The sequence below is a fragment of the Cryptotermes secundus genome, unplaced genomic scaffold (genome assembly GCF_002891405.2).
Source record: "Cryptotermes secundus unplaced genomic scaffold, Csec_1.0 scaffold539, whole genome shotgun sequence".
NCBI classification, from domain to species: domain Eukaryota; kingdom Metazoa; phylum Arthropoda; class Insecta; order Blattodea; family Kalotermitidae; genus Cryptotermes; species Cryptotermes secundus.
Window position 1 is genome coordinate 590,429 of NW_019743155.1, and position 27,857 is coordinate 618,285.

General features: G+C 42.6%; 1 protein-coding gene across 1 annotated transcript; it reads left to right on the forward strand.

The window, feature by feature from the left end:
• The first annotated feature begins 213 nt into the window (after positions 1–213).
• Positions 214–27,313, forward strand: LOC111873889 (mucin-5AC). The gene is made up of 8 exons (XM_023868953.2): positions 214–287; positions 7,328–7,490; positions 10,883–11,062; positions 12,121–13,522; positions 14,964–15,184; positions 15,775–15,960; positions 16,631–16,772; positions 26,573–27,313. The coding sequence occupies exons 2-8, from the start codon at positions 7,449–7,451 to the stop codon at positions 26,707–26,709; spliced, it is 2,310 nt and encodes a 769-aa protein (XP_023724721.1). The 5' UTR covers positions 214–287; positions 7,328–7,448; the 3' UTR covers positions 26,710–27,313.
• Positions 27,314–27,857: the final 544 nt, after the last annotated feature.

Genomic DNA, 27,857 nt, shown 5'->3' on the forward strand with positions numbered 1-27,857 from the left:
TTAAATAGAATCAGTTACGCCAAACGAATTAAATTCACATTTAAACCATTACTTTCCTGACCAAGGCCAGTTGTAATATCAAACAGCACAAAGAACAGGCATTGTTTTATTATTTTCTACAAAATAGTTATACAACAACTAGTTAGCTTCGCGCTCGCCAAATTGCATGCCAAAAGGAGAACACCGGAAAGTGAAGGCTGTAACCAAATCAATTCGTACAATCGTACAAGTTGCGGATCAGTGGATCTACAAGGTAACAGTTACATCCGCAGACATCATGACCACAGGTAAGTGGGGCAGCCTTTTCATTTTCATTTGTCGTGTGTCGTTTGTGTACCCAGAAATTCAGAACTGCCAAAAAAGGTATATCGCGCGGATGAGAGACGGACGGACAACACTTGTAATTTATACAGACCTAAAAATAATTCCAGTTGTTGGGATTAAGGCCGTGTAGTCCGTTGAAAGCCAGCCGACGTTTCGAATGGAAATGCTGCCTCCATCTTTAGGGTCGAAGAATAATCCAAGCGATATACCAGCATGAAGCAGGGGGTAAGCTTTGTTTGCTCACACTGGTCTCTTGCTTGGCTTATCTTTCGACCCTGAATATGGAGGTGACTTAATCCTTCGAAACGTCCGTTTAAATTCAACGGATCCCAGAAAACAGAACTCTTCATAACTATTGTTGTGAGAACCTCAGATCCTATATACAGACCTAGTTACAATTATATTAAGCACTTTAGTTCTAAAGGTCTGAGACAATGGTCCGCAGTCATGACGCAGAGACTTTGCCTATTATTTGTGCCCTGTCTTCAGACAAGATCAAAACAGAAAGAGAGAGAGAGAGAGGGCTGATGCCTACCCAGTCAGGCAGCTTAACCAGAGCAAATCACTTTTACGGAGAAGTAATTGAAATGGATTGGAATTATACGGTGAATACACAAGGAATATCTGTGTTTTATGTCTCCTCTTAGGAGTTATTTTTAAAGTAAGTAAATTAATTTACCTCGGGATGTATAATACCTTTCATTGCTCTTAATTATATGAGACCTAATTAAGAAAACGGATTTTGGTAAAAGTGGATGTAGCAGATGTAACAGGTAGAACGCGATTGTAGAACTCTTACTTTCTTTGGCCGAAGTTCAAGCCATATTCGCTATTTGGAAGTAATATCCGAGAGAGACAGATAAAACAGGCACGACAGAAGAAAAATATCGCAAGCATCCGACATTTGACATCAGGCACACACTTGATTTATAAATATAAGAATCAGAAAACTGTATAAAGTATTTATTATCTATGGATGCGAAGGCCGATCACAGTGGCCGCGCGGTCTAAGGCATGAACGGTCTTCGCTCGCTTGGAAGCCGGGATCGTGGGTTCCAATCCCACTCAAAATACGGATGTCTGTGTGCGTTTGTGCTATGTTTGTGCTGTCCTGTCTGCAGGTAGCGTCCTTGCGATGGGCTGATCCCCCGTCCAAGGAGGCCTACCGACTGTGTATAGGATTGGAAATCTGAAAAGGAGGCCAAGGTCCAACAGAGGTCTGTAGGGCCATGGACAGATGGACAAGGAGGCAGTTAGATACGAACAGATTAATTCACGTCTGCAACATATAGACATGAACAACGGAGCGGTAATGCGCTAGACATGTGATCTTGAGGCGCTCATTTCAAATATTGGTCCGGGTACCGGATATTCTGACTGAAGATTTTAGTGGTCTTCCTATCCCTCCAGACAGATGCCAAGATACCACCAGTATTAGGCAACGGCCGCTTCGTTCCAGAAAATCCCAATTAATTAATAATTAACCAATCATCCCATAATTCGACATTATATACAAAGAGGGTCGTTAAATAACATCGCAACAAAGAGGTAAACAAAAAGGAAACAAAGAAGGACATCGGGTAAATTTGATTCATTTCATTCTGGTCCGTCACACTAACATTATCATAAGAGGGTATACAGTTCCCTCCAGTGTGACTGGTGTGTAGTAATACCCATTATACTTTATCAACATTATATTATATATTGTAACCTTCAAAAACATATTGTAATAGTGGCTTCCGATTGTATTGATGTCCCTCTGAGGATGGTCTGTAAAGACCGAAACATGTAAGGGAAAAAGGATTGAAATAAGAAAATCTTTACTAGTCACACTGGACGAAACTGTCTAACGTCTTATAATGAGGCCGCGCCATAGCTCAATTGGTTAGTCGCTGGCTTCCCACCGCGGCGGCCGGGGTTCGATCCCGGGTCTGGTCAAGGAGGATTTATGGTGGATAAAGTGGCGCTGGGGCAGGTTTTCTCCGAGTACTTCGGTTTCCCCTGCCAATCTTCATTCCACCAATTATTCCACAATCACCCTCACCTATCATCTGGGGCTGGTACAATAGGCCAGAAGTGGCCGCAGTACAAGGGACTTAGTCCCACCCCACTAGCAATAAAAGAACTCTTGTGATTTAGGGTAGTATTCATGGAGCCTATGAGCCGAGATACCTGAGTCGGCATTGAGACGTGCTAAGGGCTGGGAAGCCGGGGTTCGTTTTCCGACAAGGACATGAGATTCATCAGTACTTCACAGCCTCTAAACTGGCTTTAGGTCCCACCAAGCCTCCCATCTATTGAGTACTGGGGGCTCTTTCCCCGGGGATAAAGCGACCGGGACGTGAAACTAGCCACTCACCTCTATGTAGTGCTTAATTATTTAAGCACAGGGACAATTTCATCCAGCGCGACAACCCGTCCTAATTTTCGCGGTTGGGTCCCGAAAAGGCACTTAGAACACTGCGTCCCGAAAGTGGGTTGAAATGTCCCGAAGTCAGCGAAACAACCTTCCTCCATAAGGCCTAAATGGCAGCGCTGTTTAGCTACCACATTGAGGGCACACTGCACCGCTATCCGCACACTGGGAAACGGTCTCTCAAATAGTCGAAAAGTTGTTCCATTTCTATGAAAAATACCAGAGTAAAATCCAGTTATTATGCCTGAAAAGGGAACCTACATTTTCCGACTTTAAATAAGCTGTTGCAGTTTGAACCTGAAGACGTCCATTAAGTTTCATAAATTATACGAAGAATTTCGCACAGTAAGGCTATGTCTGCGCCAGAAGTGGCCTTAGTACAAGGGACTTAGTCCCACCCCACTAGCAATTAAAAAAAGCCTATATCTGCATTGTTGCTTAACGACAAATCCAACCAAGCTCTTTCTGCTAGTGACAACTGGTGTCAAATAATTCTGGCAGCAGACAGTAGACTTCCAAACGCTGCACGATTACTCCCATTTGTACTCCCCAGTCTTGTGCGCAACGCTTGTGTGGAGCGAGTTCTCTCAAATACGAACTGCAGGTACTGGAGAAATGAATGCAACAAGAAAAAAAAAAAACTCCGTGACCTTTGGTCCGCAAGCGAACTATACCGACTGACCGACCACCGCTTGTCGGAGAAGTTAGTGCCAACTTTTGCAGATATAGGGTATCGCGTGGTCAGCGCAACGAATCTCCACGGTCGTTAATCTCGGTCCTCTAGACCGAAGCCGCTACTTTTCCATTCGAGTAGCTCCTCAGTTATCCTCACGTGGCTGAGTGGACCCCGTTCCAGACCCACTACTTCTCAGAAAATCTGGTAGCGCCGGAAATCGAACCCGGGACCTCTGGCTCTGTAGCCAGGAACTCTGACCACTAGACCACAGAGGCGATCTTGAATGCAATGAGAGCGGTGTAAAATTAACGGAAGGCGAAATTACGGTAAAAATTAACTCTAAGAATTTCTACACATTTTTGCTTCAGAAAAACTAAATCCTGGAAGCAGCAAAGTCAAATAAAAAGATGTTCTTAAATTACAGTAATGAACCAAAGCTGATAAACTGAAAATTTTGATTTTTGGTCATTTATAAAAAGTAATAATATGCACTTCTATGGATATGTCAGTTTTAATTGTCTGTATTTTGTTCATTAAATAAAAATATTTTAATCCTTTTACTATTTTTTTTGTTATAATTTTGCCTGTGGTTCTGTATGGGTGTGAAACTTGGTCTCTGACATTAAGGGAGGAACATAGACTGAGGGTGTTTGAGAACAGGGTGTTGAGTAGAATTGGACCAAAGAGAGATGAAGTCACAGGAGGTTGGAGAAAACTGCATAATGAGGAGCTTCATAGCCTGTACTCTTCTCCAAGTATAGTTAGAATGATCAAGTCAAGGAGGATGAGGTGGGCAGGTCATTTAGCACGAATGGGGGAGACGAGGAATGCGTATAGGATATTGGTGGGAAAGCCAGAAGGAAAGAGATCACAGGGAAGACCAAGGCGTAGGTGGGTGGACAATATTAGAATGGATCTTGGAGAGATAGGATGGGATTGTGTGGATTGGATAGATCTGGCGCAGGATAGAGACCAGTGGAGACCTCTTGTGAACACGGTGATGAACCTTTGGGTTCCATAAAATGCTGGGAAATTCTTGAGTACGTAGCTGCAGAATTGACAGCTCCTCAAGAAGGGCTCAGCTCCATGAGTAACTAGGTAAGTACTATATTTTTTTTCCTTAAAAAAATCCTAGTTCATTTTAAAGTTCGACAATGAAAACTTTTAAAATATGCTATGATAATTATCACATGCAAATTAAAGTTTAAGCACTATAACTTCGAAAAGTTGTACTGTACATTACTGGCATTCCTTTCCCCCCACGTTGTCATTCCGCGGACATTGTCGGAATGTGCGAAGAGTTGGTCACCCTAATTCTAATCCTTAATACAGGCTTATCGTGTATTTAATATTATATTTTGGCTATGTAAGTTTATAATCCAATTTAGCTCAGTGGTTGGCCATGTCATAGCTCAGGCCTTTAGTTGCCGGCTTCACACTATGGAGATTCCAGTTCAGCCCAAGCGTAGTGGGATTTGTGGAGAACACAGTGGCACAGGAGCAGGTTTCTCTCCGAGTACTTCGATTGTTTAATGCCAGTTGTCGCTACATTTACTCTTAAAGGTACAACAGGGTCCCTTTGCAGCAGCAGGACCAAAAAGTCTCACCTCACCTCTAGAACAAAATGCGAAAAAATATCTCATAGGTTAACTTTCGGGGCTCGTGCATAGACAGGCAAAGGATCGAGTCCTATTTAGGTCAGAATACTGCGATTCCTTTCAATTTTAAACATGTCACATAATAATTTTTTTTTTTCGTTTTCATCATTATCTTTATCTTCAGGTTTCTGAGATGAAATTAAGCGTGGGTTACTTTTTGACACCTTCAGAGTCCCGTCGAGTGGTATAGCGATAAATTAATTGGAAAGAATCATTCGTGACCTGAGGTACTATCCCAGAATTTTCCTGGACTGATCAAGGAAAACTATGAAAAAGCTCAGTCATTGTAGCCGGTGTCTCAGCCGAGATTCTAACCAAGCACTCCACCTGTTCTTTGACGAATTCATTACTTGAGCAGATATGTTTACGTTAAATTTAGCAGGACACACGTTGGTTATCTCTTACACAATGTTTCTTCAGTAGCTGATAGGTAAGGAAACGTTCTGATGCTACAAAGCCAGAATAGTTCTCGTTTCTGTCACAAGAGCCTGACACTGGGCTCAGCCTAAACCAGCTCACTTCACATCTTACAATTACCTGCCGTGAGAACGTCTGGGGAGAGAGGGACGCATGCACAGTATGGCGTGCTGCAGAGCACTTATAATTGTGTGTGCTGATAAGAGTACAAAAAATTAAGTTTTCTTACATGTAGGCTTATAATACAAAATAATAATACGGCGACCGCTTTGAAACTATTTTCACTTTCTTCCTGAACTCGATAATTTAAGAACAATTATGCTGTAAAAATGCTATGTTCTGTGATATAACGTCATGACGTCCTTTTCAGAGAGCCTGTCGCCTCCATATTCAGGTTGCAATAAGCCAAACAAGGAACCAGACTGAACTAGGAAGCAGAGCCGCTTTATACATGCTTGAAGTTTGTTTCTTGCTTGTCTTATTATTAGACAGCGAAGGCGGAAATGACATGTCCCTCCGAAACATCAGTTGACTTTCAACGGGCTACACGACGTTATATCCTAGAAGACAGGACTCTTCGTAACCACCGCTGTGATAACCTCAAATCTAACAATTATGCTCTATGTAGATATGAACAATTTATATTTTATTGGGCAATAAAGGTACCGAAACGTCTGCGTATGAAATACGTTCTTTGGTTACAAATTGCAGACGTTCAAGAAACGTGAGTTTTGAGGTTGTGCCTTACGCCTTTCAGGTATTAAACCTAAAGGAAATTACGCACTAAGGCGTGTAATTGCTAACATATCATTTCCTCTAGCACGCCCAACATAAGCAGGTAAATGAAAGTAGGCAACAGAGAAGGCTAGTGTAGACGTAACATTTGTATTCGGAAGATTCTCGATTCGAATCTCAGTCGGGACTCAAGTCAGTCTTATCAGGCAAATATTTTCATAACATCTCGAGTAGGCCACGGCCGATTCCTTCCAAATTCGTCAGTCATCCTAACATCGACGTTATATAGATACTGACGTCATAACAAAAAGCAAAATAAAACAAGAAGTTCTAGGAAGAACCAGTCGCCTATTTTCCTTTGATACGACATGTACAGCATATAAAACGACGCCTCCAACAATTCCACATTGCTGCAGACACTTGTTTACTGAGCTGTTCCCTAGCAACGATAAGGGGAAACACAGACAGACCAGAAGACTCTTCTTTGATACAACAAGGGCGGCATAGAAAACGACGCGTCCAACAATTCTTCTAGTGTTGCGTGTATATTTCCGCTATAACATTTTTACCTAGCCGTTGCCTAGCAACATATACATACAGACACACAGTATTTATGAAGTATGTCACTGAGATCGGCTCAGATGCCATGTTATACATACATACAAGTATCGTGAAGGCTGTTTCAGGATATGGAAAGTTAACAAGGCGTGGTACAAAGACACGCATAGAGGAAGATCGCATAAGCATACCTTAGGAAATTAGGCTGAAAATAGGCACTGAATGAAAACATCATTGACAAGCCGTGCAGTGTACACAGGTTTACCGCAAATAAACCTCTTATTTACACGGCCTTACCTGTTTTGGTCCTTCCTGGTCGTCTTCAAAAGCTCAACAGTAAAAGGAACTTGCGTCATATTTGCTAAGGACCTGAGTAAAGTTACACAGCCATAAAGTCAAAATAAGTTAAAATATCCATAAAAAAAATTGGATTGTTTACATTAAGCCTGTTTGCCCTGGATGGCTTGTCACTCGAGGATTAATATATGTGCAATTTTGAAGATATCTGTTGTTAACATAATTTCTTGTGAATACTACTTACAGGGTTTTATCAGTTACAGTTTTCATATTTCTGCTGCTGGCGGCAACACTCGTGGGGGGTGGAAGTTCACCATTCTGGGGCGCCCCTGAGCCAGTGCTAGTATACCAACGCCCTATAGAAGCAATGGTGGACGTTACCAATGATTTAGGCGTAGCTGTCCTACAGGTGTGTTACCTGCAATTTACTGCATTGTATATTAATCTGAAATCCTTTTACTTCCACAGCTTTGCAGCAGTCTCCAACTTAACCTGAACATATGGGGGGAAATTACAAGAGAAAAGTGTGTTAGTTTCTTTCTTGCTTTCACTGAAAAATCTCTGGTTTGAAGAGTGCCGTTTTCTGAGATGTATCGCAGTGCAGTCCCTTGAAAATCAACCGAAGTTTCGGAGGAAGCTCTGTTTGCTACCTGCTTAATGTTGGTTCCTTTCTTGGTATATTCTTCGACCTTAAAGATGAAAGCCATATGTTCCTCCGAAACGTCGACTGATTTTCAACAAACTATGCAGTATTATATCCCAGATAGTAGGACTCTTTGTAACAATCGTTGTGAGAACTTCATACCGAACATTAATTTGTTTTTTGTTTGTATCCACTTCAATCTATAGCAATAGATGACAGAAATATAGGCCGGTCACAATGCGCACACTACATTCGACCGCTACAACACTGGGATTGTGGGTGTGACTTCCACTTGGCGCATGCTGTAGATCTGTGTTTCTTCTATTTGTGCTATCCTGTGCAGGCACAGGCTTTGCGATGGGCCGATCCCCTGTCCAAGAATTCCTACATACAGAATTTTTGAAATTTTGAATTGCAACAGGCCAGAAGGTCTAAATTATAAAAAAAAACAAAAGAACTTTATTTTATTTATTGTTATTTATATAACGACGTTTTCAGTAGTTAGCCCTTATAGCGTCAAATTGTGGAACGACAGATGAAGGTTGATTTGGAAGAATTTGGAAGGAACTGTCGTGGCCTAATCGAAGTGCAATCCTGGAATTTTTCTGAAGGGACTGAGGAAAACAAACGAGAAATCCGTCTGGATATCGTATGTCCCGGCCGAGATTAGAACCAAGCTGCTCTCGAATAGGGGGCAAGAATGTTAATGCAATGTCAACCCACTCGGTGAATAAATAACAATAATAGTAATAAAAAATAATAATAAATTTAGTCGATTGCAGTGGCACCTCGCTTAACGACCATAATTCGTTCCAGAATCTTACTCGTAATGCGAAACACTCGTTATGCGAAAAAAATTTTCCCGTATAAATTAATGTAAAATACGATAATGCGTTCCATGCGGAATAAGATACTCAAGAAAATTTATGTATAACGTTTATTCAAAGAAAATTATATATACATTGTTAAGGAGCGTGAATCATCTTCATCTTTTCTTCTATGCGGAATGAACCAACCTGGAATGCGAATTTGATTTGCAGAAAACGAAAAAAAAAAAAAAAATCGAAATAATTAGTTTATTATTAATGATACATATCTAATTCTTTTCTACTAGAAAGCTGTCTAGAGACATTTGTTTTTGCCGACGCCTCAAAATTTGGTGAAAATGCGACACAGCATTACCATTAAATAAAATTGTAGCGCGCATAGCCACTGCCTTATTAGGGTGATGCTTCTCAATGTACGATGCAACAGTTTCCCATGCTTTCAGCATTTCTCTTATTGCGCCAGAAGATTGTTGCTTTGCTGTTACCTCCTCGTCCTCCTCCTCCTCTGACAAACTCTCCTCCACAACTTCTTGCTGTGAAACACAATGCAACTCCAAATCATGGAAATCGTTGATGTAGACCGATTGTATGTGCGTGCTAGATCAGCCACGCTCACACCTCGTTCTCGCTTTTCAATGATTTTACGTTTCATTTCTACGGTTATTTTTATTCTCTTATGCCTGTCTTTTTGCGGCTTTTTCTTCGGGGACATTTTTGCAAGGGTTATTAAACTTTGCACAAAAAAATCACAAATAATATGTCTGAACACAAGTTTGGAAAAATGTGTGATCACAAGCGACACTAAGACGCTAGCGGAACGAGTGCTAAACACAGACTGATGTAGCAAGCGCACAATCCGGGACTTCCCCTCTCGTCACTCGTTATGCGAAACGTCGCTCGTTAAGCGAGCCATTTTTGTTTTGCTCGTTATGCGAATCACTCATTATGAGAGGGCTCGTTAAGCGAGGTTCCACTGTAGTCTTCTTCTGGTACATAACTAACAAATGCAATTGAACTACGTTCTTCTTGAGAAGCCAAAAGTCGCCCAGCTACTTAAGAATTTCCCAACATTTTATGAAATCCGAAGGTTCATTACCATGTTCACAAGAGTCTTCCATTGGTCCCTATCCTGAAATTGCACACGCCAAATTTCATGTCAATTTTCCTTAGCTCAGGTCATTGTCATGGCCCGATAACCACGATATATGCACAATGAAATCTGATACACAAATATTGTCTTGGACATTCTCCATTGTCGCAGAAATATTTGATACAGACCTTCACGACGTTTCGGAAATTGGCTCTATTGCCTTTTTTGAGCGAAAATTTGTCGTTTTGACAGATATTTTTATGTTAAAAATTAATATTGATTGATGGGCATCATCCTAGCTTTCAAAACTTCCCGAGTTTGATCAGAGCAGTCATCACTAATCCTGAATAAGGAAACAAACACTTGGCATAACGACAACCAATCGCCGGACGTGAGAGCTCCGTAAATTTCAGAAACGTCGAGTGTATCAGCTTTACCTCATGCACGAGGGAAATGCTCAATACAATATTCGTATTCCGAATGAATCATTCTTCCAGAGTCAACAAAATGTACCGACAATGAATTTTAATTCTCGCGAGCCGTCCATGGAGATGTTACCACATTATCTTACTCTGCTTTAACGATATTGCGTTAACGTTGCGTATCATCATATTGTTGTTGTTGTTATTATTATTATTATTATTATTATTATTATTATCATTATCATTAATGGTTTATTTAAATACTATTTCAGTAACTCACTTTATACAGCGTAAAAATAGAACCATACCGAACATCAGGACGGTTGATCTTCAGTCAGAGACTTGAACCCTAGACCTCTCAAATAAAAGGCAGGAGTGCTAACTGCCCGAAGACAATATTCAATATATTATTATTATTATTATTATTATTGTTGTTGTTGTTGTTGTTGTTGTTGTTGTTGCTATAAACCGAAATTATCGGCCGTGGGGATTCGTTGCACTGACCACGCGACACCCTCTATCAGCAAAAGTTGGCACTAACTTCGTCAACAAGCGGCGGTAGCTCGGTCGGTATAGTTCGTTTGCGGACTAAAGCCACGGAGTTTGTGTTTATTATTAGTATTGTCTAGATTATGCATGTTGCTTTGTTTCGTCTGTTAGTATGTATGTGTGTTTTGTCTCTTTGTTCGTCCTTACCTTATAATTGGCCTCTGGTTTGTTGAGGAAGTACACAAATAAATAAACAACTGAATTATTGTTATTATGTATTTATTTGTAATGAATGTGACAACTTCACCACGTGTGTCTGTCGCTTTGCAGGATTACGCTTACACCCGAAGCAACTTCGCATTCTCCCCGTATGGTGTTGCGTCAGTGCTGGTGGTGTTGTATGAAGGGGCACGAGGCGAAGCCGCAAGGCAGATACACAATACGCTGCGCCTGCCCTGGAATGTAGATGTCACTCGCATCGGCTTTCGAGACATCCACCGACATTTGCGGGTTAGCACCTCTCGGAGGACATCCGAAAGTTTGCGTGCTTGGAATGTGATGAGGGGATGAATATGTCTGCTGAATTGGAAAGGACTGGAGAGGAAGATATCGCGGTCTTTTGAGGATGCTACCACGTTATTCCCATTCCTAGTGGAGCAAACGGCTGTACATCACGCAGTGGGACTCGTCCCTCTGCTGGGGTTCCGTCAACTGGGTGGATATGTGGTCTCGAAAATAATTTCAGTTAATGACTCATGTAAAACTTGCACAATTATAAAAATGCATGTCTTGAAAAAGGTGAGGCTTCGCGAAATTAATCTTCATAGTAGCATAGCCGCGCCACAGCTCAAGCGGTTAGTCGCTGGCTTCCCACCGCGGCGGCCCGGGTTCGATCCCGGGTCTGGTAAAGTGGGATTTGTGGTGGACAAAGTGTCGCTGGGGCAGGTTTTCTCCGAGTACTTCGGTTTCCCCTGCCAATCTTCATTCCACCAATTGCTCCACAATCACCCTCACCTATCATCTGAGGCTGGTACAGTAAGCCAGAAGTGGCCGCAGTACAAGGGACTTAGTCCCACCCCACTAGCAATAAAAGAAATCTTCACAGTCGCCGCCGTGAGAAGCCCACACTCCGCACGCTTCTCCTTTCCAACAAATGCATTCTAACGATTACATATATATATATATATGTACTACTACATTAAAGCGTAACGGATGTAACGCCATGTGGTTGGTTAGATCGTCACCACCGTTTCGCAGAAAGCTGCTGCTTCCACATTAAGGTTGTGACTTTGTAGCGCGCATAGTACCTTCGCTGTCTTAAAGAAAATGAGTATGAGCAGACTAAATGGATTGAAAGAGTTGATGATTGAATTTAACGGCGGGTGGGCTTTGATCCTGATTGTGTTGAGTTTTAGCGATCTATTATCAGATAATTATACGAATACATAACAATGCATATTGATTTAATGAAAGTTTCATAGTTTCCCAAATGCATGTTTAATATTCATGTCACTTTGTAATTGGTACATAAAAATTTTCAAGGATTAAAAACCGCCACTCTTCCACAGGGCTACTTCAGCCACGAGGGCTATCTGAGCGGGCTGTCGCTAAACAAGAACCATACTTCCCTGCTGCCGGAATATCGGCGGATCCTTCGGTTTTACGGGTACGACGTGGGCTTGGCTCCAGGAGACAGTTTCCCTCCCACCAAATCTACAACACCTGCAACAGCCACAACAACGACATCCAAACCCACTGAAGGCGTCGGCTCCACACCGGACACAACTGAGAACACGACAACGGATGCCAAGGGCACAGTGACAGAGAGTGCAGCCACGACAGAAGGCACAGACGCCCCCAGCACATCAGCACTTTCAGACGAAACTACTAACGGGCCTCAAGACAACACCGAAAAGGTTTCGATTTCCGCAACTACAATGCCGCCGGAGGCTGGCTTTACTTCGACCACTCTCACCATCCAAACAGAAAGCACTAATTCTCCCGGGCCTTCCGACGACGAGACAGTGACAACAGGAGATGTTACCAGTGCTACAGAATCGGGAACAGAACAGGAATTCACACCAATGTTGGACACTACAACGGAGTCAGTTCCACGTGCGCAGGCGAACGGAGCTACCACGCTGGCGGAAGTTACTTCTACTGTTGTGCTGGGAGAAGCACTTGAAGAGCCAGCATCGACTGTACCTCATGAAATAACAGAACAAACAACACAGACAGCAGGGCCTCCAAAAGGACTAACTGAGGCAACGATATTCGCAGAACAATCCACAGAAAATGTAACACCAAGAGTACCACCAGGAACAGTCCCACCGATAGAACAAGCAACAGAGACAATCGCACCAACCGAACAACCAGCAGTAACAGTGACAGCGACAGAAGAAGTATCGGAGAGAGTAACGCTGATAGAGCAACCAACGACAGTAGAGTCAGTAGAAACACTGGTACCGACAGAGCAACCAGCAGAAACAGTAGTACCAACAGAACGACCAGGAGATGCAGTGGCACAGACAGAACAGCCAACAGAAACAGCTGTACCGACAGAACGGCCAGGAGATGCAGTGGCACAGACAGAATCAGAAGATAAAATGACAGAGACAGGACAACAAACAGAAAGAGAGGTACCGACAGAACAACCAGCAGGTGCAGAACAAATAGAAGTAGTGGTATCCATCGAACAGCGACCAGAAACATTGACTACGAAAACAGTAGCAGATATAGCCAATAACACCATCCCTGACGATGCAACAGAACAAGCAAGCTCGACGGAAATAGACTCTGGAAGTAGCATTGTCACAAACGACGAGGCGTTAGTACAATCCATGAGCAGGTTTCGTGAGGTCAGGTGGACAGTGGGCACATCTTTCCCTCTAGCGTACAACTTGTCGAGTCCAGCTACAAGTGAAAATACAACACTAGAGTCTAGAAACAGAACAAGGAGATCAATAGAGGGTAAAGCATTATATTTGTTTGTGTGACTTTACTTAGTTTTATTTTGTTGCGAGGTTCAAAATGTTGTTGTTCTTATAGGGCGAGGCAATTAAGGAGTTCCAAATATTACAAGAACACGTGGCAGACAAGATACGATACAGAATGATGTCTGTTATTGACGGAAGCCACTAGGTTTAGGTCTGCTTTTAGGAGTTGGTATTCTGATAAGCGTATCAGATATTCTTTACTGTAGTTAAACCCATATCCAGTCGTCAGTGACTGCTGATGTTTCGCTTTACGTAATCCTATTTGGGTCATTTCTTACTCATATCTAGATAACACATTTCCTATTCATTTCTTCATTCATCAGTAATCTGTCAAGACGACAGGTCCACAGTCTCTTCCAAAACAGTTCCTCCACTTGATGCGATCTAGAGCTTTCTCCTTCAAATTAAAATATCCTCTTCTGTCCCCAAGGTCATCCAGCATCTTCTTACGTCTTCTTCCTCGTCTTCTGGTCACTTCTATCCGCCCCTCTATCTTTCCTTCAATAACTCCTTTTAGAAGGCAGTTACCGCGTAAGATATGACCAATCCAATTAGCCTTCCGTTTTCTTATTTCGTGTAGGATATTCCTCTGCTCACTGACTCTAATTAACACTTCTTCTTTTCTCTCATAATCGGTCCAACTGATCTTCTCCATCCTTCTCCAACACCACATTTCGAAGACATTTCCTCTATGGACCTAAAAATCCTCGTTCCACAGCCTCCTTGGTTTAACCCTTATATTCTCACTATATACCTGATCCTGCTACAGCTGCAGCCACTAAGGCTGGGGCCACACAAGCCCACGAAGTACGTCCGTTGCAACGAACGTACTTTATGACGGACGTTGCTGAGGACACCACATAGTTGCAGAATGCGGTGCGTAGTTTTTTTTTTATCTGCGATGGAGCCAGAAGAAAGTGTAGCATTCGCCTCTCTTGTTTATTTCTACAACGGACGTAACGACGTTTGTTACAACTGACGCATTTTGTGCGTTCGTGTGGCCCCAGCCTAATAGAAATACTCGTATGTTTGTGCACTGGGCGAGCAAGAATAGACTTGGAAGTATGAAAAGGGGTATTGCAAGATGATACATTACTAATAGGTTAAATAACACTTCTCGACATTTGTACGTTTTACAGTGCAAACGAGCGGCCTTGCCAGGCCCTCCGGAATGGAGTACACGTACTTGCGCATGAGCAGAAATTTAATTCTATGGCAACGCCAGGATTTTTCATATTTCGATCCGCATTAACTGTAACCGGATTAGCGAGAGTTTACTGTATAATAACCTAACCAGTTACCTTACATGTTCCGCATGGGATGTTTTCTTCTGCCGCTGTGTTTCCATCCTCCACACCTGATATTAAATGAGGGCCTATAATGAAAATGCAGATATATGCATTCTGTCTGTTCAGATTCTATGGTTGTGTTTCCTGACATCAGCCTCCAGCTGCAGAACGGGATGTCCGACAGCCAGCTGTCCCGCGGGTTCGAGCTGTATACCCAGCTGCCTAAGAGGCCTTTCCTCGTAGACGGGGTATCTGAGGAACTGGTGCCTGTCATGACCTACACAATGACATTTCGCTTTGCTTACATTCAGCGTCTGCATGCACAAGCATTAGAGTTTCCTCTGGACGTGAGTTTTGCATTGTTACTTAGGCAGTGTGCCAGGATTTTTGTGTAATTCGGGGGCCAGAATGTGATTAGATCAACATAGATTTCAAATAGTCTCATAACAAAAATATGCCACGCATGACCGGAGAACAGAATATTGTGATTTTAGTAGAACTCAACAACGCAGCAAATACATACAGTGGCAAGATCTGGCCGGAATATTTCAGCTTTGTAGAAAGATCGCCTCTACAGTTATTATTTACATTTGTTACTGCATAGGAAAACCATATTCATCACGTACCTCAAGAGTCTACTTGATAATGGTGCATTATTATTTTCCAATTTCATTTTACCCTTTGGGCTGTCTAGCAACAGGTTGTACCGAAACAGTGTGAACTCACTGGGAGAAAGCACTGGTTCTGGCATACCACACAGTAGCATGTCACAACTCACAGAAAATCTCTTATAACTGAAACGTAAAATTACTTAAATTTCCAGTATTTTAGCTTTCACTGACATGTATCTACCACCAACAAAATATTCCAAGCATTAAGAACCATTACGCAGGTGTAATCACAAACTGCTGTTACTGATGCTATTGGAATGTGGCAGGATGAGCGCTACAGATTGTTACTTCTGCTGCCTGTGGAGAAAAGGGGGCTGCGACAACTCATATACGATCTGACCTCTTGCCCGCTCCGTCAGATCTACCAAGCTCTTCGGTACACCAGAGTGCAGGCCGTCATACCCAGCTTCATGGTGGAGGGCTCTGTGATTCTCACGCCCACACTGCAGCAGGTACTGTTCTACGTCACACTCAGTGGCAACATGTAACCAGTATTACACATATATTCAATTTTCTGGCATCATGTACTTACTGCAAGTATTATGTTTTTGGACAATACCCATCGTCACAAACTTTTAGATCTTATCATGTGCTTACTTTTCTCAACGGGATTGCATCCGTCTTTAGCCTAATAAATGACGAAAATAAGAAATGCATATAAAATTTCAGACAGAAAATCTGAAATGATAAGATTACTTGGGTACCATAAGTGAATATTGGAGAATAATATCACCACGGATCTTAAAGAAATGGCTCAGTTAATATATAAAACGTGGGATATTGTAACGATCTACTTTCCATTTTAGAGAGGGAAGATAGAAATAGAAAGACGCATGGTTTTGAGAAACTGATTTGTTCTTACAAATGGTTAATCTACCTTAACAGAATGGGTAATAACAGAGTTTCAAAATTTCGATTTGGTAGAAATTCACAGAATAAGTACCTAAAAATGTCCATGAAGACAACAGGTTTAAGTTTGGTGTGGATATCGCACAAGAGTACATCTTAAAAATTATATTTTCCTTAGTGTTTGAGTAAACATGTTAAAAGCAAATTCAGTGTAAGAAAAGAAAGGAAAGGGCATTCATGCCTTATGATTTGCTATGAATAACCTTGTTCCAGCTTGGTATCTGGGATGTGTTCGATCCTCGCCGGGCCAACCTATCTGGCATGTCTAATGACCCAGAGCTGTATGTGAGGAACATCGAACAGTCTGTCACCGTTGTCATACGGAACTACATTAAAATCTTGGACATCCAAACCAGTAAGAAACAGTTTCCTGAATGAAACCTTCCTGATACTCTTCATTAAGTATGATATTTCTCCACAGCCTTCATAATTACAATAAAATTTTCTGCATGCCATTATTAGAGGCAGCCTTGGAACTTTGACATAACACAGTACTTAAAATCAAATTAAATTGAAAGTAACCATCAGTCCTGAGTACAAATTTGTAACCAATTAAATAAGTCGGTTATAGTGATGCAACTGTTCCAAGCTGACAACCGTGAAATTAGTGTCCATTAGAATGAGGATGAGTATTTCATAGACCTGTGAGCCACTGAATCGCATGTGGAGTTCCAAGGCTAGAGAGAGAACCTGTTGGTCTTGGCGTTGACATTTTCAAGGTCATACAAAATTACTCATCTACAATTAGAGTATCTAGAAATGCTTTTGTCTTACTTGGAGGGAATGTGAGACAGGAACTATGGCCTTTGCACTACAACTTTTCACTTGTAAACTGTGGTATCCAGTTGGGTGTGAGCCAATGAAACAATAGCATGATGTCACACTGGGCATTCAAGCAACGCCAGGCTGCTCACCATTTTGCTTAAGCCTGTACCTAGTTAGAGTAAGGGGTTATTATCTTCCTAAGCTCCCAGGTTATGCAGTAAACCTTAGAGACTGTAACGCAGGCACCGTAAATATATTAAATTTAATCCAAGGTGTGGACGAACCTCTAATAAATACGTGGAAACAGTGCGTAATATCGAAGGTTTTACACATTGTATACTGCGTGCATCAGTAGTATCGTGAACTAGAACTTCCCGACTTCGGAGCCCAACAGATCAACACCTACTATCTGGCCCGCCATGTCCCGTTCTCGAGTCCGTCACACGTTGCTGAGTCAGTGTGGCTCAGCGCAATAATTGGCGCCCAGGAGTTCCTTGTTCTTTGTAACACCGAAAAACAACAGAATTATGATAAGCGTAAAGTAAAGCGGTCCCTGTATGTACCACGCCATGAAGACGCATGGGAGAGTAGAGGCATTTTCATCATTCATGACCTCAACAATAGAGCAGAAAAGTGGTCAGCTTCACACCCATACCCATTAGAGAGGAGATTGAGTGAGCACCAGGGACCGTCTGGAAAGGACGGGAATAGAACTCCCGCCATCCTATCCTGGGTTCGTTGCTAAAGTGATTGGGCCATCTCGGCTCCATGAATTATGGCGTCATAATGGTTAGGATATTGAACAAATTGGAATCACCTTACGCATCACGTTATAATGAACTTGACTTATGACCCGTTTTCGGGAACGCATCAAGTTCAAGTCCGAGGTACACTGTGGTGGCATAAATCTGCAAATTCAGCACTGTTAATACCAAGGACTATCGCTGGGTATGATTCTGAGCCAGTTCCAGCCACCTCTAATCCTCACGACTTATCTCTGTAACATCCATTTTGATAATACGTATTTTCATATCGTTCTGTCTTTCAGGTAGTCATTTTCCAAAGAGAATTACTTCTCAAAATTCTGTGCATTTCTCAACCCTCTCACCGTAACATATAGATAACTTCCCATATCTAACGAAGAAAGAATGATCGTTGAGCACCAAGATATCAACTACACAGCTGCATGATATATTAACCCTGCAGGGGCAATCATGTGGCAGATCCCATGACCCCTCGTGGAGGACAAAGAAAATATTTACCAGTCAGGTCTCGATGAATTTTTGCTCTGCTTGGAATAAGGAAGCAGCATATGGATTCGATGAATTACCTGCATACCATATGAAAATGTTGTAAAGATATTTCAATGCCAAAGTAAGTGGGGAAGAAATTTTCAAACCAATAATTCGGAACGAGAGTTTAAACGAAATTAATAACGATAATAGAGACACAATAGTAAACTCTGCACATCCAAAAATACGACTGTCAAAAGTAAGGTTCCCACATCGTAACATTCATAAATGTACTTGGACATCTCCAACTGGAAAGACTCACGTCCAAACTGACCACATTTTAACAGACAGGGGACGGCATTCAAGTGTACTTGAAGTCCGTTCATTCAGGGGAGTGCACTGAGATACTGATCGCTATCTGGTGGTGGCCGAATTTATGGACAGACTGGCAGTGAGTCAACAAACAACACGAAAATTTGATATGGAGAGGTTCAAAATCACAAGAAATTAAAAGTGGTGGAGGGAATAGGGCAGAATCGTGTTGAAATCTGAAATTAGTTCTCAGCTTTGGAAAACTTAGGCAGTGATGTAGGTACGAGTATTAACTGAACTTGGGAAACTATTTGAGTCACTATATGTGACTAAACATTTCAAAGACAGTCTAGGCTATTAAGAATTTAAGAAATATAAGCCATGGTATGACCAAGGAATGTCAGGACTACTAGATCAAAGGAAACAAGCCAAATAAATGGGGTCAACCTGAATAATACAAGACGCAAAACCAGCAGGAATTTCATGAATAATCAGTGGGAATATCTGCAAGGCAAAAATAATGAACCAGCAAATCACAGTAAAAACAAGAACATTATAGACCTGTATAAAGGATGAAATTAAAAAACTAGGCCGTGCCATAGCTCATGTGGTTAGTCGCCGGCTTCGATCCCAGGTTGTGGACAAAGTAACAATGGGGCAGGTTTTCACCGAGTACTTCGGTTTCCCCTCATTCCACCAGATGCTCCATACTCACCTTTCATATTGGGCTGGTACTGGCCTACGTAAAAATGGACTATCTAACCCACCCCAAGGGGAAAACACCCTAGAGCTAACTTAATATAGAACGAATATTGTGATCTGCTTCCAGATTCCTACATTTTGAATAGGTGGAAGAACTACATAAAAATTAGAATATACAAAACTATAATTTTACCTGTGGTTCTGTATGGATGTGAAACTTGGTCTCTGACATTAAGGAAGGAAAATAGATTGAGGAGAATATTTGGACCGAAGAGAGATGAAGTTACAGGAAGTTGGAGAAAACTGTATAATGAGGAGCTTCATAACTTGTACTCTTCTCCAAGTATAATTACACGTAGAATGTTCAAGTCAAGGAGAATGAGTTGGGCAGGGCATGTAGCACGAATGGGGGAGATGAGGAATGCATATAGGATATTGGTGGCAAAGCCAGAAGGAGAGAGACCACTGGGACGACCAAGAGGTAGGTGGGTGGGCAATATTAAAACGGATCTTAGAGAGATAGGATTGGATTGATCTGGTTCAGTGGAGGACTTGTGTGAACACGAAAGTGAACCTTCGGGTTCCATAAAATGCTGCGAAATTCTTCAGTAGCTGCACAATTGGCGGTTTCTCAAGAAGGGCTCAGCTCCATGAGTGAGTGAGGAAGAACTACTTCTTTCAGCTACTGACTGCACATAGGATCAGTGATATTAGGCAGACAGAAGTACACATAGCTGAGCCGTTGGTACCACAACATATTCCTTTTCCGTTTGAAATTGCTACTGCACATTTGAGAAACTATAAACTGTCAGGTAATAATCAAATTCTGGCAGGACTGATTGAAGTAGGAGTGAACCATTACAGGTTAAGCTTCATAAACTCATTCATTTTATTTGGATTGAGGAAGAATTGCCTTTTCAATGGACGGAGTCTTTTATTGTACCAATTTATAAGAAGGGCGATAAAGCTTACTAGTAATTATAGTGTTATCAACTTCATTCACAATTTTATCCAATATCCTTCTCTCAAGGTTAAGTTAACATAGTATAGATGAAATTATTGGGGATCATCAGCATAGGTTTCGACGTAACAGATGAACTACTGATCAAATTTTTTTTTTTTTTTTGCATTTGTCAGATACTGGGGAGGGGGGAGTACAATGAGACAGTACAGCACCTATTCACAGACTTCAAGAGAGCCTGTGATTCAGTTGGGAAGGAAATACTGTACAATATTCTCATAGAGTTTGAGGTACCCGTGATACTATTTAGGCTGATGGCATGCTAGACCGTTCGCTAGAGGGCGCCGGCTGGATTGGCATCTGTACAGCGTTGCACGGCAGCGGCCTGCAGACAATAGAGGTATGGTGCTTTCTGCGCAGTACGCTAAGCAACAGAGGAACGACGTTTCATGTGCAGTCCGTGCCGAGATGTTATAAGTAGGCCAATTAGCATTCGTAGACCCTGCTGCACAAGCATTTATTGACAGGAAACCTCTGTATATCTTGTAGGAATGTTACTTAGTACAGCGCAAAAGGATGTACAGTGTTCATAGTGACCTGGACGCCGTGAAAGCGAGTACATGTATACTCGCGCTGAAGCTATTGTGCAATAAATGTAGCGCCTACATAGAACCGACTCCTTCGTCGAAGAGGAGGCCCATTTCGAAACACGTACATGACTATGCCAGACTGAAGCCCGAAAGGACTGTGCTGGCGAAGACCAGCAGCAAATTAACCAGCCGACCGTAGACATGTTATTATTGAAATTTAAGGTGACGTGGTCCATAAGCCTCATACACTGAAATGTGCTGCGACGGGCACGGAAACCAAACTGGCTTGAATCAGGCAGGTCTCTCTCTTCCACGTGTCTTTGGGCTATTTTCAGAATAACTTTCTCGATTAGATACCTGTTGTGAACAAGAGGCAAATCTGACGTAAATTTTGAGTCCTTACAGAGTTTCGGTAACGTTATAATTTTTGCTTCCTTCCAAGGCTTTGGAAAATAGGACAGCCAAAGGCAGTGATTAAATAAATGTGTCATATGTACCAGTGATCTTTTTGGAAGATGCCTAAGCCATTCATTTGGATTACCATCAAGTCCACAAGCCATTCTCAATTTCAGTAAACTATCCCTCGTGACGTCAACACTGAGGCGTACGTGACTGTCAACAGGCCCGACATCGTCGCCAGGTGGCCCGAAAGACAGCCGAACCAATGCTAAAGCTGCAGACAGTATCTGGGGATGCCCTCCCCATATCGAATGATGTTTTCCTGACACTGACCCTGGGGCGGCGCCCACTGAAATTATCACAAACGAGTAAATCCTGAGCGGATATGATGCATCTGTACACCTAGGGAGCCAAACGCAGCGTCTTGCAGGGAAGAGTTATTGCTATGGAGCCCCGTCTTACAGCCTGGGAATGGCGAATGATCAGGTGATACCTGCAGAATGCGAGGGAGTGGTAATGGTTCGAAGTGAGAGCCCCTTTGGAGTGGAAAATGGACTGTTACAACCAAGTCCAGAGGCAAATCGGTCCGAAGGACTCTACATAGCCAGGACCCTGGTCCGAGACCGCCGGGAGGTACCAGTGAGAGTCCTGTATGCTATAGTACGTCGCGACCAGAGGCACATGAAAGAATATCCCTGGCACACTGTGAGTCACGCTTGTGACCACACCTGACGTTTAACAACTACAGGTCCGAGACACTATCCCGAAGTTACGGGACCTGATTGCAGGGGTCAGGCCAAATCTGAGTGACTCATAAATGCAGGAAAGATCTGACCGATTCGCCAAAAATCGAGGCTCCCCCTAGCAAAACAAGCGAGATGCACGAAGACATGCAACGACGTGGGGTTATCGAAGAGTCAGTCTCAGTTCTTCCTCCGTCGTCGTCCAGAAGAAAGGAGACCTCCGCTTCTATGTAGACTACAGGAAACTAAACAGTGTCAGAAGGAAAGGCTGTTTCCCACTGGCCCTGACTGACAACACTCTGAACACGCTCGCTGGAGCCAAGTGGTTCCTCACTCTGAACTTGAAGAGCGGTTATTGGCATGTGGATCTCTATCCTGAGAAAGGACTGCGACATCGACGGGTCAAGGGCTACGGCAGTTCAGTCATACCTTTTGACCTCTGCAACGATCCAGGGATGTTAGTGAAGACTTTGTTAAGATGTCTTATTTAGGACTCCAATGGAAATCCCTTGCTGCGAGGAACGGCATACTAGAGCGCCACTGGAAATCTGCCAATGGACGATTTAAAATAGTCCAGATAGTTCTCCCTCAGGATTAAAGACGTGCTGACCGAAAATGGTGGGCCGTCAGGCCAGTTTGGTGTCGAGAAGACCCTAGATAAGGTCCGGCTCCAGGCAAGAAATGATGTTGAGAAGTAGTGCCGGCAGTGCGACCCCTGTGGAGCCAGTCGCGTCCCCCGAACCAGGAATAGGGGCCAAATGCAGCAGGACGTCGCGGCCCCTTTCGAAAGGATAGCCATCGATGTAGCAGGGCCCTTGCGACTGATCGACCAAGGAAAGCGGTACCTCCTGATCGCTATAGCCTATTCTAAAAAGTGGCCGGAAGCCTATGCCATTTTCCAACCAGATTTCGACAGTGGCGGAAGCGCTGGTTACAAACTTCTTCTGATGACTGGAATACCGCGAGAGCTACATAGTGATCAGGGTCGTAACTTTAAGGCGCACACCACTCTCCTGCAACCACAATCGGACGGCATGGTTGATCGCTACGTCACAACAGTGAAGCCCGAAAGAAAAGTCGTCGCATCTCACCAGAGGGGTGGGGAGGCAAGATTACTCATCTTTCTCGGGACCAAGGTCATCCACTCACGACGCTACGGGCTTGACCCCGTCTGGCCCAGCGTTTGGAAGATAACTCCCACTGCCATGCCACCTGCTGTTTGGAGCACCCCACAACAAAACGACCCACGATCGATCATGCAGCAAATTTATTTGACTATCTACATGTCATCCACAATTATGACCAACACCTCAAGCTGTCAGTAACCAGATGAAAGTGTAACCGTTTACTCCGTTGGGCCCTTTTACGTTGTGCGCCACTTTCCCTCTGTAACCGTTCTACTCTCACGTTGGTGCCACCTTCCTTCTCTTACCGTCCTTTTGGCCCCTTGGTTGCAGTTGTTCCTCTAGTCGTTCCCTCTCACCTGTTGGTACTCCGAGTTTGCAGGTTGCTGCTGCGTCCTTCTTATCCAGTTCTGCTTCCCCTTTTTTGTTGTTGTTGTGGATAATTGTTTGCGGGGTATGGGTTATCTGAATGCTGGGCGCCAGTAAGCTTACTATAATGGCTTACATTTCAGGAAAACGGGGAGGGGGGGGGATCAACCGGAAACTACAGGTGACAGGTACTGCATTCGCACTAGAGCGATGAGATTCTGTCTCAGGGTGAATACGGGCCTCGCGTCAGCAGGAAAAATAAGAGTGTTTATAGCTAGGCTCTACCAGACACTGTTTAATGAGCAGATCTTGATATACATGTAACAGCATTTGTCCTTAATCCCTTAAAACACCTTGAAATCGCGACTGCTTCTTTTAGCACAACACATAGAAGTAACACTTTCGCTTAAACTTTTAACACAAAGTAAGATTCCCATTAAATTTTGCAGTGTTATTCAGGGATTGTTTCCGTAACACACTTAAACCTAATTCTGTTTTAACGTTGACTTTTTAAACCCAACTGCAAGTGACGCTAATTTTTCGGCTGTACACTTGGAGAGTTGTCCAGAGACTGCTCTCGCAGACTGACTCTGCTTCGAAGCTAGAAATCTTTACGGCTTCAACTCCGCCTCCAAGTTACTACCCTAATTTCGGCTGATTGGAACAATTCGAATTTGGGGAGTTAACCATAATTCTCACTGATCCAATCACCTAGCTTTAATTTGGGACTTTGGACCTTAAAGTCCTAACGTCGTTTTTGACAGCTGCTTGAAAAATTATACCAGTAGCATGGGTTGCTGGCCTTCACACTTTTGACTTACGGAGTTCAAAACCTGTCAAGTGTAACTTTACCAAAGGATCCCACCGGTCAACTTTCGAACTGAATTTCCAGGAAAACTCTGCGGGGTGCTTCCTGCCTGGTCTTTGTAGCACTGAAGCAGGCCCTATTCTTGAAACCAAGAATCGGGCTAAGTCACCCTTGAATGTTCCTTACTACATCCTATGCTTCATTACTCTAAAAAGAAATCTTGATTACAAATAAAGATGGCGGTGTCAGTGGTACGGCTACATAAGTTAGGGCAGGCCACCTGCGCGTGCTACGAAGTGCTGCTCTTTTGACCAACTGGCACGAAAGGGAAATAGTCCAAACTCCAATCCTCGTGGGAGGGCCCATACAAGGTAGTCACTGGGATAAATGTTGTGGCACATAGGATCCAGCCGAATCATAGATGGATGGTGGTATACATGGACTGGTTCGCACTTGATCAGGACACCTCTCGGGACGAGCGGGCTTAAGGAGGGAGCAGGTGGGGAGTAATCACCGACAACCAAGCCACGGGAAAGGAAGGCGAGGACAATCACAGATATCAAAAGCATAGCCCTTGAAGAAACGGCCGTACACCTGTATGCTCCCGATATGACTAATCTTAAGGAGGGGGGCAATGTGACATGTAGATCTGTTGCTAGGTGGCGATCTTGCTAGACAACGGCCCACAAAGAGGAACGGTGTATTCTGTACGTTCCGTGCCGAGATGTTACAACGTACGCCTTTGAGAGCCGATATAAAGCAAGAGCTACTACAAAACTTAACACTGAGACCTAGTGTGTCCTATTGTGATTTGTGAAGTGCGCAGAACAGTGCGATCACAAGCCTTACTTGTAGTTACAAGTTGCAAGAGTTCAATAAATCCAATTACCAGTCCAAACCCCTTCTATAGTCATACTCATACACGTGCCTATGTTTAAACATAATGTGAGCATTTGTCTGATGTTTCCTATCCAAAATGGTTTAAAACATTTGATTTAGAATATGCCACTAGGAAGGTCCAGAAAACCTCGTGGGACTGAAATTAAATGGGACAAATCAGCTGCTGGTCTATACTGATATGTATCTACTGGGAGATAACAGCGGAATCATAAAGAAACAGGAATTCTGACACTAGTAAGGAAGCTTGTCTATAAGCAAAAGGAGAAAAGTATATTTTGATATCTTGTCACCAAAATACACAAAGATAGCCAACAGATCATTTGAAAATGAGGCTCAGTTCAAATACTTGGCAGTGATGGTATCAAATCAAAATTTGTTTTGGGAGGAATGAGAGATCGAATTCGGGCAATGCTTCCTACCAGTCAGTCCAGAATATTTCATCTTAATCATCTGTCTAAAAATGTAAAAATCAGAATAAAAATATATAATTTTGCCTGTGGTTTTTGTGAAATGTGGTCTGACATTAGGGGAGGAACACAGACTGAGGGGGTTTAAGAATGTGGCGCTGAGATTATTTGAACCGAAATGGGATCAAGTGACAGGTGGTTGAAGAAAACTGCATCATGAGGAGTTTCATAACTCATACTCTTCACAAAGTATAATTAGAATGATCACATCAAGGACAATGAGATGGTCAGGGTATGTAGCATGCATATAGGATTTCAGTGGCAGACACACCACTATCAGACCTAGACGTAGGTGGGAGTATATTAAAATAGATCTTTGAGAAATGATAGGGTGGTATGAACTGGATTGATCTGGTTAACGGTAGTGACCAGTGAAGGGCCCTTGTGAACACGGTATTGAACTTCTGGGTTCCACACAATGTTGAGAAATTCTTGAGTAGATGCACAATTGGTGGCTTTTCAAAAAGGGCTCAGCTCCATGTAGTTGTAATTTTGAAAGGGGGGAGGGGACCCACACAGCTCCATTCTGAGCATGAATTTTCAATACCTTTGTGGTAAGCACCTTCAAATTATGTAAATACTGCCATGTGGAGTTGCACAAACAGACTGCAATGTTCTTATTGTATTTTCTACCATGTTTACAAGAGGCAGAATACAGTATTTTGTTTTCTATATTTTCAGGCAAAGAAAAAATTTAATTCACTACAGGCATAATGGTTTTATAAAGAACTGCAAAACTCAATAACATGATCATGCTGAAGCTATGGAAACTTTCTTTTCCAGGAACAATGGCGGCCAGAGCAGCAACCGAGAGATTTGTTGTCACACATCCCTTTCTCTACTTTGTCTTGGACACGGACACCCACATTGCCCTCATGGCTGGAAAGATAGTTGACCCACTAAATTCTAGGATATACTAATGATCAGTATTCATGAAAAGACAGCTGCCCCCTAAATTCTAGGAGTCATGGAAAAATACACAACCAACCGAATTCCACATACATTGTCTCAAACTTGGCCTGCAGAATATAAACCTCTTCATCAACATAAAATTTTTTTGTCAGTCTTAAAAGAGCCATCATAAAATTGGTTTCCTGATTCCAAGCAGAGGCAAACTTCTCTCTTTGTCAATGTCAGATGGCTCTTGGGCCTAGCAAGCCCCTCCCACAGAATGGAGCCAACCACTCATCTCCATTTAGTACCAAGGTTCAGTATGTAGCTAATATGAATGAAGATGCAAGTCACCATCCAACGTGCATTCCTTCTTATATTGACATGCTACTACAATTCCGCCATATTTTGTATTTAAAAGACCATTATAAAGGGGTGAACATTATTAAGAGAAAACTATATTAATCACACTTGTACTGTTTCATATCATGCTGCGTGATGCTTCATACTTGCTTTCTAGTGATCTGTAAATATAACACAGTAATATCAGGTTCTACTTTCCTAATGCTTCTATTTTATGATCAGATTAAAGGTATTGTTCCTCATTAGCAAAATACAATATATCTAAATAAANTTGAGGGTCCCACATTATTTAGACCAAGGGTCTCCAAACTACGACCCGCGAAAGAATTGTGCAGAAATGTGGAAATTGAAATAATTTCCCAAAGAGTACTGGTAAGAAAAATACTTGTTCATAGATTTCAAATTCAAATTGTGTTTAAAATATACTGATCTTCCACATTAAGTTAATATTGATATTATTCACAATTTTACTAATTCTGGACTGTATACTGCGCGGTATTTCTTTGTACCTGTTCGGCCTCGATGGGCAGTGTCACTTCGTGGCAATGTAGGTAGCGCGAGCAGTTTGTTACTAGCCATTTTGCACACAAGACTTCTTGCAGTGGTGCAGTGTAATTGTAACAGATCATCATCACCACTGCCGGTGTCGTACTTATTACCATTTTTGTATTAAAGGCAACTTATGCCAAGTTTTGCTTGGAGCAAAGGTGATACTTCTGGAAAGCCAAGTGAAAAACTGTAACTTTGTTCATATGCTATTCTGTGCAGAGCTGCATAGAAAGTGTGAAGCACAATTTCCTTCCTTGTTTGCAAA